Here is a 16,807-nt window from a genome sequence, read left to right as displayed (position 1 = left end):
AAATGACATTTCATTGTTTTGACCATGGCAGCATACACACATTGTAGCACTCAGCTGTGACTCAGTACAACATCTCTTCCATTCATTGTTCCTGGTCACTGCAGGGAAGTACACCATTATTCTTTCTCTTCTTTTCTGCACCCTCTGTCCCAGCTGCATTGCTGAAGGAGAAGGTGCACTTAAGGTCACCCTGGACAAATCCTCAAAGAGACTGCAGCACCAGAGAAGTACGAAGGCAACAGAGTTTGCCTTACACAGGAGTTGCTCTCAATCATTGGACTTGATGATCTTGAATGTTTTTTCCAACCTATATCATCCTAAGGTTCTCTGAATCTGTAGAGCTCCAAGTACAATTTAACTCTTCTAAGTATCAGTCTTCCTGCATTAAAGCACAACTTGAGCATGTAAAAATTGTACAGGCTTTACTTCTATCATAAACCTTACATCACAAGGCAAGCTAGCCATTTGCTTGAAATTAATCAGTTGCATAGTAACAACAAACAAATTAATGTGCAAAAACACAAAAACACTGGAAACTGTTTGTGTCTTTGATTGTTTTTTATTGGTTTTTGGGTTTGTTTGTTTGTTTGTTTTTTAAGAACAAAAATAATTACTTGTCTGAAGAAGTGATCTGTAGTCAGGATTCCATACAATTCCCACCAAAAATGACACTCAAATTAACAGGGGGCTTCTCTCCAACATCCATGCAACCTTTAACTTGTTCAGCTCTGCCTAGACAATAGAGCCAACATGGTTTGAAGACTGTGTATACACATGCATACAAGGAGCAACTGCTGTCCTTCAGAGGAAGAACTCCCACTGAGGGAAAGTGCAGCAGCAAGCTATAAAGCTTTAACCAGTTTAACCACCTGTTTACCTGAAGTTGCGTGCTTTTCTGGGGTTTATGTAACCCAGTACAGTAACCATCACTAAGCATTAAAAATGACTGACATCACTGGGGAAAACGATCACTGCCTATTTTTCCAGTTTCATTTTGTGCTGCTAGCAGCTGTGAAGGTTTTTATTGCAGACACAATGAAACGGATTCATACAGCTGAGGCTTAAGTATTGTGTTATGAAATGATATATCAGCTTCAGTAAAAATGATTTTACTTAACTGCATTCCCCTTTTCTTAGAATACCTTTCTTCTCTACATCGATAACAATTAGATAAATCTGCCATTTGCCACTAGTAAAAATATCACACACAATGCCACCTTGAACTTTTAACATCTACCATGCTTTGCGGTACGGAATAATATAAAGAAAACAATTCTAATCAGATAAGCAGCCTATTGTCCACAGTGGAAGAACAGGCATACTATGTCCGTCCTTTTCTCTTAGACTGTAAAACATAAGTGAAAAACTATTAAAAATGTAAATGTGAATTTAAAGGCATATATAAGCTGTGAATTCCTTGCAATGTACATACGCAATAGATTTAACTTTTCTTTCAACAACTAATCCATTCTGATGACATTGCATCCTAACTTGCCTTAGGTCAAACTTCTAAATCTAATTAAACTTATTCTTGAGGATGTTTTTCCTGTAGAATCACAAAATTACACATCCAAAAAAACTCCTTCAAAATCAATCATGTCTAGACATCATTAGGTAAATACAAGTTTATGTGCTATTGCTAGTGCAAGTTTGTTGCTGGCAGAGTATTAGTATCCAATTGTCTTGTTGTGACCTCTCATGAAAACAGCAAACAAAGACTACAAACACAGAAGAACTAAAGCAGTATGTATCACAGAGGATTAAATGTCTTGCAGCCATGAATTTTAGGAAAGATAGTTTTAAAAACTGACTCCATGTTTTCAAAGGATTTAAGAACACTTAACACTTTAAGAAAATCCTAACTACTGCTCATTAATTTCATACAGTCCTGATTAAATTATTCAGATTGAAATGCCTATTACAATTGCTTAAGATCACATAGATTCTATGTAAGAACAACTCAAAGCTAGAACAGAATACTCATTAGGAGCAGTAACACTTTATTTATAAAAGAGTACAGTTATTTTTCTGAATTTGTCCAAAAGCATTCCTTGTTTTCCTTCCAAGAATACTTGTCCTCATAAATCTCCTGTGAATATAAACAAAGAATGAGAAATATTGTGGGAGTCCACTACATACAGTCACAGCCTGCATAAGCCAGGCCAAACAATTCAACAGCCATCTTGCAATTATTTGCTGACCACATCAGGACTACACTATACTTAGCTGGCAAACAGAAAAGGGGGATCATCTTCAGAAAACACTGACTTACATGTGGGCACATGCTGAACCTGGAGCTGAACCCATTACATTTAGAAGGCCTCATCTATATTGAAGTCACTTAAAGAAAGAGATTTAGAAGAAAGGATGCAGAAGCTGTATAGTACACAGCACTTGTGTCCTAAATACTACCATCATTTTAGGAATTAGAGTGTTTAAATGTTTAGAAAATGTGTTTAAAAAAAAAAAAAAAAAATGACACCAAGTCTCAAAATACAGCATTACATCTTCAGGATAGACTGGACTACCCAACAGCAGTCCAGTCCCAAGTAGCAAATTTAGCAGGGTTGTGAACCCAATTATTCTTTCTGGAATCATGTAACTTCAGTCTCCTGAAGTAGGTGTCAGAAAAGTGATACGGAAGATACTGTTCTACACTGAGCAACTCAAGAAACCACTGTTACTACATGCCAAGTTTGGAAAGTAAGAGAAGGCAGAGGTAATGTCCACCAATTGCATGTAATCCTGTGGTTATGCAATGTGGCTCTTTCTAGACTTAGGCTGCACTCTACACACATTATTGTGTCTCTAAATGAGCTTTCAGACCACTGAATACTCCTTCACTCTGTGCTGTTGCTATATGTCTGTGTCCTGCTTCTTAATGCTTTGTGCCTATCCATAGCCATAGAGATGAGAGAAAAATAGAAAGAAATGCCACTTCCACTTGCAAACTGCAATGCCATCCAAGACAATACATTCTAAGTGCTTCCACTAGTATATGCAGAACTGAACTTTACTCAGAAGAGATGAGCTCAAGAATCCTTCACTCTTACCCCAGAAAGGCATTAAGAAGAAGAGTAGCTGGGAGGCACAAGCAAGAGAGGGTTTTCCTGGTCCCTGAATGCCACATTCAGGCCTGGTTGCATTAAAGTTAAAAAAAAAAGAAAAAAGCATCTCTTCAGGAGCAACTGCTGCCCATAACACTATGGCTCCTTCCCTAAGAGCCAGCAGCAGTCCAGATCCTTGCAGTGTCTAAGATCCTTGCAGTGGCTAGAACCAAATTTGTCCCAAACATACCTTTTTCCATATTGGGACAAATGCTTTTAAACTGTTGATGCAATGTGTTACAGCTTCAAGGGACTCTGCTCTGTGTGGAGACGAGATTGCAATAATTACACTTGCCTCTGTTACTGGAACCACGCTAGAGAGAGAACAACAACAGAAGTTTTAGCTAATGCTTAACATCTACAGCACCCAAAGATTGTACCCGTGTCACATCAGTATTCTGGTCACATGCACTCCTGACTCATTCACACTGAGCAACTGTCAAGCCATGTCCAAAAGATTATGCACATTTAAACAGAAAGGAAACCACATCTAAAATCAACATCAGATGCAGGAATTCCATGCTTTAAAATAAATAGAACCACCAGTCACAGGTTTTTTTTTTTCTATTTTTTCTTCTTTTTTAAAAATAAGTCCATGGAATTAAGAGATGAAAATTACTATCTTGCAACAAAGGAAACTCTCCAGAAGTTGGGCTTAATAATGAACAGTAACAGGTCTGGAACAGGAAGCTAACTAAAAATATCAGAAATTCTTATGCAAACTGAGATGATATGTGAAAAAAGATACTATGTGTCTCAAAGTACACAGATTTTGCAGCATAACTTTAGTTTTGAGAAATGTTGATTTCAAAGTATGTTTCTTTTTCTATTTGGTGGGTCATTTTTACTTAGCTAACAGAAGTTGCACAAGGTTTTGTACTACTCCTCACAAGGGTAGTACTCCCAAAAGCTGCCTTCCAACCCTCTCTACTTAGCAACACTGCATTGGCAAACAGCTCAGAGAAAAACCTAAGTTCAAATACTCTGAGTTGCTCTTCAGAGAGAATTAATTCCTGTCTCTGTTGACTGTAGAAGAAATCCAAAGAAACTACCCCTCAGAGTTAATATTAACCTTTGTGATCTCATTCTAAGTTCTTCTTGCGGGGAAAAAAAAAGAAAAAAAAAAAAGGAAACAAATATTTGCAACACACAATGCCAATCCTGCTAGTTTCAGCCAAAAATCTGATGAACATTGAAAGCTTAGGACTATATTAAACCATTCTATGGTTTATATCCAATTAAAAAATGTGTATCCAATGCAAGGAATAACAAGAGATATTTTTACAAGTATGACTGGCAATTACAATGCCTTTCTCTCAACCTCATATTCTGACATTTTAGGTTCCATTACTTAAACTTGACAGGAAAAAAAATAGTAACACTTTGCAGCAGTGGAAGAGAACCTCACAAACATAATGGCCTGCTCTCTCCTGCAAGGAAATCTTGATCTCTTTTCTCCACTCTTAAACCATAACAGCAGGATTGAGGTTTCTGACAGCTTAATATGGATTCTGGCAAATACTACTAATAAAAATATTTTGAAAAACAAGACTTTATTTCTGAAACCTAGTTCCTTACTGACAGCACGATCCAGTAGCAAGCTTTGATGCTTTACAGCTTTTATAGACTCCTGCACAACCTTCAAGTATGCAAGTGTCATTCAAAGATTAGTATACCATTTGAAGAAGAATGGTCTATCCGTACATACCCAAGTCTATGATGCATTGCAATATGTTTGACTGATGGCCACTTCTGTCTAACATCTCTGCAGATTTTCTTTATTTCCATCTCTGCCATTGAAGCATATGCTTCATACTCTAAGCGAATCACTTTTTTCCCTTCAAAATTATTTCTCGTAGTACCTAAACAAAAATGCAGTTATAAAAGGAAAGCAACAGAAAAAAAAAAACAGAGCAAAACTCAGGACCTCCTGCTAAGGCCAAGGACAGCACTCTAAACATAAATGACTTCCTCCAGTTATGGCTATGTAAAGAGATTCTTCAAACAAAAGAAATTTCAATATACAAGGAATAAGCCTACAGATTACGAAAATACACAGTCTGTAATGCTCAAAGCTGGAACATCTTTTATGCTAATTTATTTAAGTGCTTAGTACTTAAAAGCCCACAGGTACTCAGGCTTAAGCAAAAAAAGAGTTTGAAGATCTATACCACGTATTTTAAACAACAGGGTGGAGCCAGCAAACTCAAACTGCACCGGCCCACTGGTAGAACAAAACTTTGTTTTCAACAAGACCTGAACTGCATCAGTTTTCACACAGTTGAGTACCTGTGTTTTATTGCAGTCACTACTTTCCATCTTGAATAAACTGTGTGCAGGGAAATAGCAGAGTAACTTATAAGCAGGACTGCTCTCCAGCACTGCTGCTCCATTCAGTCCTAGAACAGCCACACCAGCAGGGAAGCTTCTCACCACTCACTCTCGACGCACTGTTTAAGAGTTGCCATGGTCTTGTTCTAAATAATTCAGAATGAGTTTTCTAAACGTCCTGGGTTCAGTCCAGAAATGCATTTATTTGAGAAGCACGAGTTTGGGGTGTGGGACAAGCTGGGTTCCATTTATTAGACTATTAACACATCCAGAGATCCAGCTCTAAAACTTTAAACTCACCAATGAAAAGAGACACTGCCCCACAGCATGGTGAAATGACCAGTTCTGACACTTCATCTACAGACAGCTTTTCAGACTTGAGCTTGATAAAATCTTTCGGCACATCCTCTCTTTCAACCATGGCTCCCTAGAAGGGCTAAAACCAAACAGATTCTGCAGTTGTTTTTGGCAGTACTAACATTTGCCAACTGCCTTTTATCCCATACTGATGCCCCAATTTATTCAGAAAACATGTACCATCTTCTTACTCACCCCAAGAGACCAGTCTTCATGGCAAATTCACTTCTCAGCAGACTTGCTGAGAGAACAGTAAGTGCAAATACCATGGGAAGATCTCTTTCTAAGGCAAATGGGCTCCTGCTTTGCAGGAAAGTCTGGTGTAGTAGGACAAAACAAGAACTAGTTCAAGGTTCAGTTCAACAGTACAATCTACTAGCACAAACCACTATGTTAGCAAATTTCTGGTAAGCCTGTCAGCCCATTCCTTCTGTCTTATCCTATAATCAATCACAGTTTAAACTTGCATTTAATTCAAAGTTTAATATGCTCACCAGAACATGCAAGTTTTCATCCTATCAGCTGTTTCAATGACACTGGTGCCACTTCTAAATGCTTTGTATATACACCAGTTACCAGTTCATCTAAGGATGAGGAAGAATATAAGTGGACTGAGCAGCAGGAGTAGAATAAGCTACACTGGAAAGCACGAATCTGTGCTAGAGACGCTTGACCCTTTGACAGCAAAAAACAAAGTATTTTTTTAATTGGCAAACAATTCTCCTTCTGTATCATCCTTCATGTTAAAAAGTGGCATCTTTTCAGTTAAAAATCTTACTTATGCAAGCTGGATATCTACTGAGAATCAGAAAAAAACTACCAAAGAAAATAAGACCTAAAAGCAAAAACAAAACAAAACAGTGCTTGACTTCATTGCCAATTTTATTCCGTTTACTTGTGTGTGCTAATCATTTATTCATGCAACAGCTTATAGTTTGTGGTCAGCACTGCAATTCTCTCCTGCAGGAAACAAAAGTTACGCTTTCTCCAAAGAGTACCAGATGTAGATGGGGATAATTGCATACCAAATCTCAGAATCTTACCAGGAAAATATTATAAAAAGATTGTACAGAATGCATCAGATACTTTAACACTGGATGATCCTCTACAGGACGTGAAGCAAGAAGTGATACCTACCTCTCAGAACTTGCACAGATTCAGCCTCCACTAATTGGTGGGATGATTGCAACTTCGTCTCCTGTCTGCAGGACCAGAAGTTGATCTCCAAGAAGCACGTACTCCTGCCGAACAGCAAAAACCACTTGCTCCCGGATGACAGCAAGCCTGAGGGGATTGGCAGGAACACAGTTAGGTTTCTAATTAGAGTGTTTACATTCAACCACGAGATTTCATTAACAACAAACTGATAGACAGTCTGGGGCAACTGAGGTAAATGCTGCTGAGATTTAAGCAACTCTCTTCCAATATACTTCTCAAAATCACAGAATCATAGAATATCCTGATTTGGAGGAGACCCATAAGAATCACCAAGTCCAACTCCTGGCTCCAAGTAAGATCACCCAAAAAAACAAATGACAAAACCACATGACTGAGTGCACTGTCCAGATGCTCCTCAAACTACAGCAACCTCAGTGCTACAAACCTCCCCTGTCACAGTTTCAGGCCAATTCTCTCAGGTCCTGTCACTGCCACCAGAAAAAAATACCATACATTATAAGCACCCACTTCATTGATATTTTTTTTTTTCTTGGAGCTAGGGAGAAACTAATTAAGGACAATTTTCAAAAGTCAGGATTTGTCACTGGATTTTATTAAAAATTAACTAACGTAAGCCAGACTCGCTTTAGAAGCTTCTAATAACTAGATAACTCAAGAATATACAAACTGTCTGATTTGGGATTAAAAGGAAATGCTCTCCTTATTCAGTGTGGTTGCACTGCACAGCAATTTTTGTCAAGAACACCATCCCTCAATACTTTGTTTTTCAAGATCTCATGAAGATTCAGTGGTCAGACTGTTATTCTTGTTCTGTAACCTCAAAAAGGCTTTTGGTCTTCTGTACTTACAGATCAGCAGTCTGCTACTGATGAGGGTGACAGCATTGCTAAGAGGGCAGATAGGGTGCATTTTCCTTGGAGATGTTCAAGGCTTGATTGGATGGGGCCCTGAGCAGCCTGGTCTGATATTAAATGTGGAGACTGGTGGCCCTGACTGTGGAAGGAGGGTTGGAGATTCATGATCCTTGAGGCCCCTTCCAACCCAGGCCATTCTGTGATTCTGTGAGGACTCTGTGATTTCTGCAGATTCTGCGTATATCTGTTGGCCTTCACATCTGAGATGTTGGTGTGAGAGTCTACAGCTCTGGATACCATGAAACAAGGTTTGCTTTCACAACAAAGTGCAGTCACACAGAGAGTATGAGGACAACACCATTGAGGCACTAGAAAATCATGCCAACTTTTTACTTTAGCAGATGCAGCATAATAACTGTATTGTTTGAGAGTACAGAATCTGGCACAGACAGCGAATAGCTGCACTGCCTAGAAACAAGCAGGCATGCCAAAAGGGTACATGTAAAATTCAACTTATTTCCTACCAGCCAGCTAGACTAAAGCCAGCTAGGCAAGGCACTGTCTGAGCGAAAATCAGTAGCGCTGTCTTGGAGGACAGACTGAAGGGAGGGACTGTACAAAAGTAAAGCAAGCCATTAAAGAACAGACTACAACTACGGAACTGAAGTGCCCATTAAAAGGATGGTTTCTAATTAATGTCACTTGCAAGTTAATTCATTGGGGAAAATGGGTGGAACAGAAGAGCATTGTCAAGTATGCTCACGCTGCAGTTTGAATATCCATTAGCAACGTGAATAGAAGTCTGTGGTCAGTGCCCTACAATTATGTTGAGTTTTTCCAGAAAATCTAGGAACAGAAGCATTTTCCAAGAAGGCCACTGTGAAAGGCATGTGCACATGCAAAATGTAGGACAGCAAGTCACCTTTCAAAACAGGGTGAATTTGACAAACTACGATAAACCGTCAAAGGTGCTAGTGCTTCTGATACCAAATAGAATAATACGTTGCAAAGTAAAATACATCCATTCCTTACTCTAAAGCTCTACTTACCCATCTTATTCTACCCATCCCTTCCTCTTCTAAAACTCCTTTAGAAACACTCAGCATTGCTAAATTTTTATTCTTTTTCTCATAACATTTTAGCTTGAGCACAGAAGTGTTGAGCACAAAGGAAAACTTTGGAAGAAACTAGAAAACTAGAGCTAAAATGGTGGAAATCCTGGTGCATTCAGCAGTAAGCCCGTAACTTCTGTTATGCGCTATACTTTTATTCTTTTTGACTAAATGACGCTACACCTTTCTGCATCTGATTTATCATCAGTAGGCTCCAACACACTCTTCAGCCTTGACCAATGAAGGCACTCTTGCTGTCGCCCCCAAAAAACAAGACTCCCTGTGAAATGCAATCAAGAGTGTCTTTTTTTCCCCCAGTCAGAAGAGGCTGAAAACAGCTGAGCCTATTTCTTGTGTAAGGGTTGTTTGGCAGGAAGCTTGGGCCAGGGCCTTAGTTCCCTTCTTCACTAGCCTTCCAGAGACTGCCATAAACTGAGAATACAGCTAGAGGTAAGTGATCAAAAAACACTTGCCTACGATCAGACCTTCTTACTTTATCGCTGCAGCTGGGCTGCATCCCCTCCTGGGACACCTGGCCTTTCCACAGGTAGTGCTTTCTGTCTTTATGCAGTGACTTTGTGGAGGCCATCCTGGACAACAGGACCTCAGACCTCTCCAATACCCAGCTGTGGGGTGCGTTTATCGGATTTAGCCTTTTTAATGTAGATGTAAAGCAGCAGTATTTGCAACTGGCTCACAGCCAAAACGCTCACTTGAGGTTATTACAACACAAAGAGAAGTTCACTGCTGTTCTGATGCCAAAGCACTGCTGCAGCCTCTAGCTCGAGCCTGTAAGATGAACTTGTATTTCTTAAAACAAAACAAACAAATCCTCCACCCCACGAACGTCAGGCTTTATGCACCGCCTGTACGCGGCGCTTTCCCCGATACCTGGGATGAATCTTAACGATCTCTTCCCAGAGCTGGAGGGAGGTGATCCGCTGCGGCACAGAGACGCTCTCGGAGCGCAGCCCCACCAGCTCCGCGCTCCTGGCAAAGTACAGCACCGTCACCTGGGGACGACAGGGGGACGTTTCTGTAGGCGACCGTGGATCCGCGCTTACTGCAGGCGGCTCCGCCCGACGCTTCTGCCGCGAGAACCGAGAATGCCCCCGCTGGAGACCAGGGGAGTGCCCGGTGCCCACTCGCGCCCGCCCGGCGGCACTCACCTGGCAGCTCATGGAGCCGCCGTCCTCAGCCCGGCGCCCTCGGCCTCCCGGCGGCCCCCGCGCCTAGGCCCGGCCCACCGCTTGCGGCCTGCAGCCCCGGCCCCGGCCCCGGGTTTTAGGCAGGGCAGGGCTGCGTTTCGGGGAGTCCGGTTTGGAATGGCCTGTAAATTCTCGGAACAGAACCTTAAAAGGCAGATTTTGAGATGGGTGCAGCCTTTGCAAGTAGTTGCAGATGTTACGCGTTCAGTGCACGGAACTTCTCATACATTTATATTTATCATAGATATACCTAATATTACAAAGCCCAGAGTCTGTTAAAACATTGTTGAAAACCTTTCTGGAGTACAAAGGTTGCAGTGGCACGGTGTCACCTGTCTCCCCATGGACAGCTGCAGGCCTTCAGTTTCTGCTCTCTTGGGAGGAACGTGAGCTGGTGGTGAAGGCAGCACAGCAGGACACATGCTAGTGAGACCTTGGCAAGCTACCAGCATAGCTGTGCCCCCGAGCCCTGTGGCCAGCATTATTTCTGTACTGTTCATCAGATCACGCTTGTAACCCCCTGGCCAGCAAACAGCTCCTCCCGTCACACCGAACAGGGAAATCTGTAATTACTCGTGGAGACGTGAAGCTTGCAGCGTGCCAAAACTGTGGTATGGGCAGGTGGTGGCATCCTGACTAGATGCAAAAGAAAAAAAAAAAAAAAAAAGTCTTCAAAATAAGAACTAGTATCCTGTCATTCCAAAAGATCACTGAGAATGGAAACAGGCCTTCCTGTGTACAATTTTTGGCACCAACTTATAAAGAGAGGGCAGTAGCACAGTCTCCTACTGTGCAATGAAAGTTACAGTGATAACAAAGTTTTACAAAAGACGTGCTGTAGAAACACAATTGAGCCCATGGAGTATGCATTTTGTACTTCTTAAACAGTACACCATGTCTTAATTTTCTGCGGTGAGGAACAAATGTGTTATTTTTTAAAACTCTATTCTTTTGCTTGTGAATGATTAACTACTGTCACAAATTGAACTCAAGTCGAGTAAATAAAAGGCTTGCTCTTTTATCTGGGCTGCATAGTGTCAGATCTTTACAACTTAAACAAAATAGATAATTTTAACAAAGTGTGGATGACCTACCCAATGGCTAGCAAGTGGCTGGCACATTTTTTCCGGTGCGAAAGATGTATCATGGGTGTCATGTCCTCATAGTCAAGCAGATGAGTAGATGGGCTCAGCTGGAGCAAATTATTGTCTCAGTTCACAAAACAGTAAACTCTGAAAGATTTATTCTTAGAGTTGGAGTTGGATTTGGAGTGAGGTCCACTATGGAATAAGGACAGAGCAGTTAGTTACAGATTTCAAGTTTCTTGATTTTCCTTGGGTTCCAGCTAATGACTTGCCGAAGCCACTTCTTGAGCTTGCTTGAAAGGATGGCTCAGTCCTTAGTTCTGTGTTGTGTGACTCAAACGCAAAATTTGGCCTACGCTGCAAAGAAGTATAACAGCATATGTGACTCTTGAAATTGTTTACTGTGTTTTAGGACCAACAAAAGAAGTTACCAGTTTTTTAAGAAAAACTGAGGTGTATTATCATCATTCAACAAAAACTGTCCATAAATACCTCTTAGATCTGGAGTTATTTTCTTCCAAGAAGACCAGACTCAGGAAGTTCATTGGATTGGAAAAGTGACTTTTATTGAAATTGCTACTTTTTTGCTTGGCTTTTTTTTTTTTTTTTTTTTTTTTTAATAGTGAGTAGGGGTACTTCTGTAAAATGACATTAGAGATGTTTCTAAAGACCAGGATTAAAAACATTAGCTCTGTAAATGCTGAGATTTCAAAACTGTCTTTTCTTAATGATTCCTTTAATCTCTGTCCTCATCGTTTTCCCCTAACATACCGTCTATTTTGGATCCTTTTTTAGGTGCCATTTTCTTCCTGAGCTGCAGAATGTAATGGATAGTTCTAAGTGTCATTTATTGAGTCTAATATTTTAAATTAAATCTCGTCCTAAGGTGTGGTCTTTGCTTTTGTGAACAGATGTGTGTGCATCCTCCCACATCCATATGTATATTAGCATCTTAGGTGATACTTTAAGGTGATATTTTAAAGACTGTGATAAAGACCTCCAAAGCAGACATTTCTCGTTCTGTTTTCCAACTATTCTTTGTTTAGTATCATTTAATACTGAAAAAGTGCAGATCTTCCTGCATAGAATTCCCTTATACCACTGCAATAGAAACTGACTTACAAATTCAAACAAAATCCAAGAGGGGCAAACGCTAAGGAACTGATGTTCCTATCTTACCTGCCTTACTTTGAACCCAGGCACAAGGGTTACAGTTTAAGGTACTAATTTTGCATAGTGCTCTTGAATTGAGAGAAACAAAGCAGAACGAATGAAACCTAAGTAGGAACACTAGTCTGCTAGTCCTAAGCTATTTTTGTAATAATTGATTACAGAATTTGTTACAGAACCTACCTGCATATGTTGGGAAAACTAAATAGAAATGAACTGTTCACATATTGTTAATTTTATTATTTTATTTTTGCCAGTGATTTACTTAGTGTCACTGCAACACAAGTGACTCTTTGGAACTGCACAAGACTGTGACTGTCTAACTTATAATTGTATCTTCTGTTTCATTTTGTTTTCATTTTAGATCTTTTTGTAGGATTATTTGTATAGATCATGAATTACTGCTGTTAAGTTCAAATCTATACTTAGGAAGTGTTGAGAGAACTTCTCTTATTCCTACTTTACAGTTGTGATGAATTTAGCTACACCTGAGTGCATCTGTGGTATACACCAGACATTTAGGTATTGATGCGTAACACTGTAGTTTAAAAAAATGCACACAATTGCTTTACTTCACGCTTCCTGGAATAACCAGGGAGAATTATCACGATCTGGAATAACCCTTCATTACTTGTTGTACCCTTCATTTATCTTGGGTCCCCAGCCAGATTTAGTCGGTTTATCATTAACCTCCTGCTACCGAGTTCATTTAAAACAAAACAAAGCTGTTCATCATAACTTACAAGGATCCCAAAGTGTGGCAGGTATAACAGATATGTCACCAAGAATTCCAGTCATTTCACTGAATTTAGGTCTGAATTTGGATTCAAATGTGTCAACACTGCTAATAATCTGGAAAACATTTCCTTCCTATTTTTGGAGGAAAGAAAGCTGTTCCTTCAGTTTACATGTTGGAAGAATAGGGAGGGGTGGGGAAGTGAAAATATGAATCTTTCTGAGGCACTGTGACCTCCAGAATTCCTGTGTGTGAGGTATATGTGGCCATTTGACCAATGTCTTTAACATCCCCCTTGGCACTCTTTGAAATTGTCTATTACAAAACAGATGGTGCAGTAGTTACTTTCTGAAAGGCTAGAGTAGCATGACTACATCTGGAATTAATCTTTAGCTCCCTAAACCAATAGATCACCCAGTTTTAAGAGGGCCTTCCAATATAAATGCGTTGCATAAGTACTGAGAAAAATACACAGCTTTAAGGCAGAGTATAAGCAGTCTGGAACTGCTTCATAGTTCATAGGCACACAAGTCTTTCTGTTCAAGTGTCTCATTTAAAGCAATTTTTTTTTCTATAAGAAATTCTTTTTTATTTTCATTGAGCAACAGCAGTAAGTAAAATATGTAGCTTCTTAAATGAGATTTTAAAAATCCACAATCTTTCGGGTTTGTATAAAATATTTTCTGTTGATGGATAAAGTATTTCTAAAGCTTTTTAATTTTCAAACTCTCCTTTGCCCAAAGGGTAGCTCAAGGTTATATTAAACCAGCATGCACACAGCATCATTCAAATCAAGCTAGCTGTGGAGTTTTGGGTGTCTGTTAAGTGGTATAACAACTGTTCTAAACAATGATGGGAGAGAGCATTAGGGTACTTAGTAATGGTGCCAAGGTAAAAACTGTTTCCACAATCTTTAATCCCAATGCAAAACAAAATTTTTATACCTAAGAACCTTGTTTTCCAAAGTGCCTGGTACAGAACTGCACCTCTGCATTCTCTGATCTGGAGAACCTACATATTTAAAACTCTGTTGTTTGTCACTGTTTTAAAAAAATAAATAAATAAATAAAATAATGTCAAAAATTCAGTGCTTACTACAGAGGTTCAAATAACAAACTAATGGAAAAGGCAAAGAATTTTGAGTGTTATCAAATCTACAAATCACATCTCTGATATTGCATTTAAAATGATAAAATTTCTCTCATCCATAGGATTTCACTTGGCTTGTATGCTCTTCTGTCCTTTTGCATATCAGCCAGCACAGAGAGATGTTGAAGATGGGGACAACTGCAGGTTATTTATACAGTGTTAGTTTATATTCCAAGATTAAATTGTTGGCCTTCCAATTACCAGAATGTGTAAGAATCTGAAACACGGAACAAGGTAAGGTGCATTTCACAATACAGATTTGCTGAAGCCAATGGAATTCCACTAGCGTTGCCTCAATCCATTGCTGACTCGTGAAAACAAAATCAACATCTCTACACAACAGTAACATGAGTTTTCAGGTATACGGTTGTCATATCAAATCACAGATTGCAGCTACTCTATCTACGAAGTATTTATAATCACTATAAATTCTTTGCTAGAAAAGTGAAATTTTGTTGAACTTTATCCAGTTTTTAACATCAGTTTCTTTTCTTACCTCTGGAAGTGCCCACAGTGCAATCATGATAGGGCATTCTGCAAATGCCAGTCTTAGTTTTAGATTCCGATTGCATCACATGATCAGTTCTTTCAATATCAGTTAAAGTATTCCAGTTGTTTTTCGTTTAAGCTTTTCTTTACACTTTCTGTGTAAAGGTTATACATCTGATGCTATAGAGTGTTATGCTGATATCTTGATTAATTTTACACTTCAGGTTGAGAGTTTTTATGTAGTAGAGTCAAAAGTGCAAACAATTTTATAAACTCTCTAAAGATACACGGGCAGCAGATGTTCTTCATGGACAATATCTATCACAGGTGACTAGAGACACCAGGTGTGGATCTGCCCTTACTTTAGCAAGTTGTCTTCAATGTGGAATGTGCCATGTTCCAGCATCTGCCTCATTGCTGCCTACATAGGAGCCTTTCTGATGGTCTGTAAATGTTGGTCATCATGCAAACTGTACAGAAAACTGGACCAGTATTCTTATTGAAGTTTTTTGTTTTCATTCATCTGTTTTGCATATTACCAGAAAAACATGCCTAGATCCTTACTGGTAACATCTATGGAGGCTGATTAAATAGAAATTATTTCCACCAGTCTATATACACTATACATATTCAAGTCTTACATGTGTTGGTTGACATCTGGAATGCTTTCTGTGTTGATCAGTATTTTTTTCAGAAAACATAATATTTAGTTGAAATTTTTCCTAGACCTGGAAAAATGCTCTGTGATTAGTTCTGAAAGCCAGCCACTTGATAACTTTGACATTTTAATATGAAGCAGTAGTTTATGAGGGATATTGTAACTATATAGTTAAGAATGAGTTAAATTTTTTATTTCAAATTTAGCTTATGAACTACACCATATCCTGACATGCAGGTAGGAAATTTTGCTTACAATTATACAATATGGGATTGCCTGCAATTCAGAAAAATGGTGAAAGCTATCCTAATGGGCATCCAAATTCTGTGTGCAAAACAAAGCAGCTAAAATTTCTATTCCTCTGCATTGTCTTAAAAGTTTTTTTTCTTCCATATCTGAAAGCACAGACATCCACATGAGGGCACCAGCAGACATCTTATTCTCAGACCATTGTGTAATCTGGTTCTGAAATGAACGTGTCAATCAGTGGTCACTCCATACTTACAAAGGTAGAGAGAAGATTGAAATCTTAAACATTACAGTTCCTAGACATTGTTTTATTCTTTCTTTCCAAGACCAAAAAATGTTTTTGTATTTCCCTGCATCTTATATTCAATAGATACCCTAAGGTAAAACTTTTAATCACATGGAGATGGAAGATGTTAAAATATTTAATGAAATAAAATTAAAATCCCATTTTAACCTGGCTACATAATGACACAGAAATAAACTCTCATTAGAATTGGTAATGTTTATTGTTTCTTAGCTTTGAAATGAGAAAAAAAATCGCAAATTTTAGCTTCATTTTTATTAAATCCACACATACATGCAGACAGCAAACAATCAATTTGTAGAAGTTATACAATCTTTTTTTTTTTTTAAAAAAAAAAAAACAACAGAGAGCAATTATTGTTGCTCTATCCTGGGTTAGGCAGAGGATTCAGGACCAAGTCTGCCTCCTTCCTTTCCATGCTGAACTCCAAGAACATCCACCAACAGACACAGAACCTGAACAATCACATTTCCTCTCCAACTCCAAATGTGCCAGGCAGTCAGAAGTACAGAGGCATGATACTTTATTCAGTAGGCCAGCACAGTGCACATTAGGAGGAGGATGTAACAATGTATTTGTTAAATAGGAAAGGTTACGCCAAGCATAGGGTGTTTTTCTTCAAAATCAACTGAGCAGCTTTTTGAAGAACAGAGAAACTTGACAGGAACTTCCAAAACACTCTGGAAATTATTTGGAAATCTGTCTTAACATAGTAAGAGTGATCTCTCTAGACTCTATTCAAGTGGAAACCTGTGTGCTTTTCTGAAGTCATTCTAAAGAGCTAAAATAACTTGCTTACCTCTGGCCAAAGCTTGTTGC

At 39.0% G+C, this 16,807-nt stretch overlaps 2 protein-coding genes across 3 annotated transcripts; both read right to left on the bottom strand.

Moving 5' to 3' along the window:
• Positions 1-1,980: 1,980 nt before the first annotated feature.
• On the bottom strand, positions 1,981-5,859 carry LOC128074419 (molybdopterin synthase catalytic subunit). Its single transcript, XM_052670241.1, has 4 exons — positions 5,739-5,859; positions 4,816-4,969; positions 3,298-3,421; positions 1,981-2,089 (listed from the first exon to the last, which is right to left on the bottom strand). The coding sequence occupies exons 1-4, from the start codon at positions 5,857-5,859 to the stop codon at positions 2,021-2,023; spliced, it is 468 nt and encodes a 155-aa protein (XP_052526201.1). The 3' UTR covers positions 1,981-2,020.
• Positions 1,981-10,208, bottom strand: LOC128074421 (molybdopterin synthase sulfur carrier subunit-like). 2 transcript variants are annotated; one of them, XR_008203192.1, is made up of 5 exons: positions 10,110-10,208; positions 9,832-9,953; positions 6,933-7,079; positions 5,739-5,874; positions 1,981-2,089 (listed from the first exon to the last, which is right to left on the bottom strand). XR_008203192.1 is itself a non-coding variant. In XM_052670244.1 (4 exons), the coding sequence occupies exons 1-3, from the start codon at positions 10,119-10,121 to the stop codon at positions 6,953-6,955; spliced, it is 261 nt and encodes an 86-aa protein (XP_052526204.1). In that variant the 5' UTR covers positions 10,122-10,208; the 3' UTR covers positions 1,981-2,089; positions 6,933-6,952. The 2 variants fall into 2 exon arrangements, 1 of the variants encoding a protein (XP_052526204.1); XM_052670244.1 differs by lacking the exon at positions 5,739-5,874.
• Positions 10,209-16,807: the final 6,599 nt, after the last annotated feature.

Source organism: Tympanuchus pallidicinctus, unplaced genomic scaffold (assembly GCF_026119805.1).
Source record: "Tympanuchus pallidicinctus isolate F22 unplaced genomic scaffold, pur_lepc_1.0 scaffold9, whole genome shotgun sequence".
NCBI lineage: Eukaryota > Metazoa > Chordata > Aves > Galliformes > Phasianidae > Tympanuchus > Tympanuchus pallidicinctus.
The sequence above is the reverse complement of the archived record's forward strand: the minus strand, read 5'-3'. Positions and strand labels throughout refer to the sequence as shown.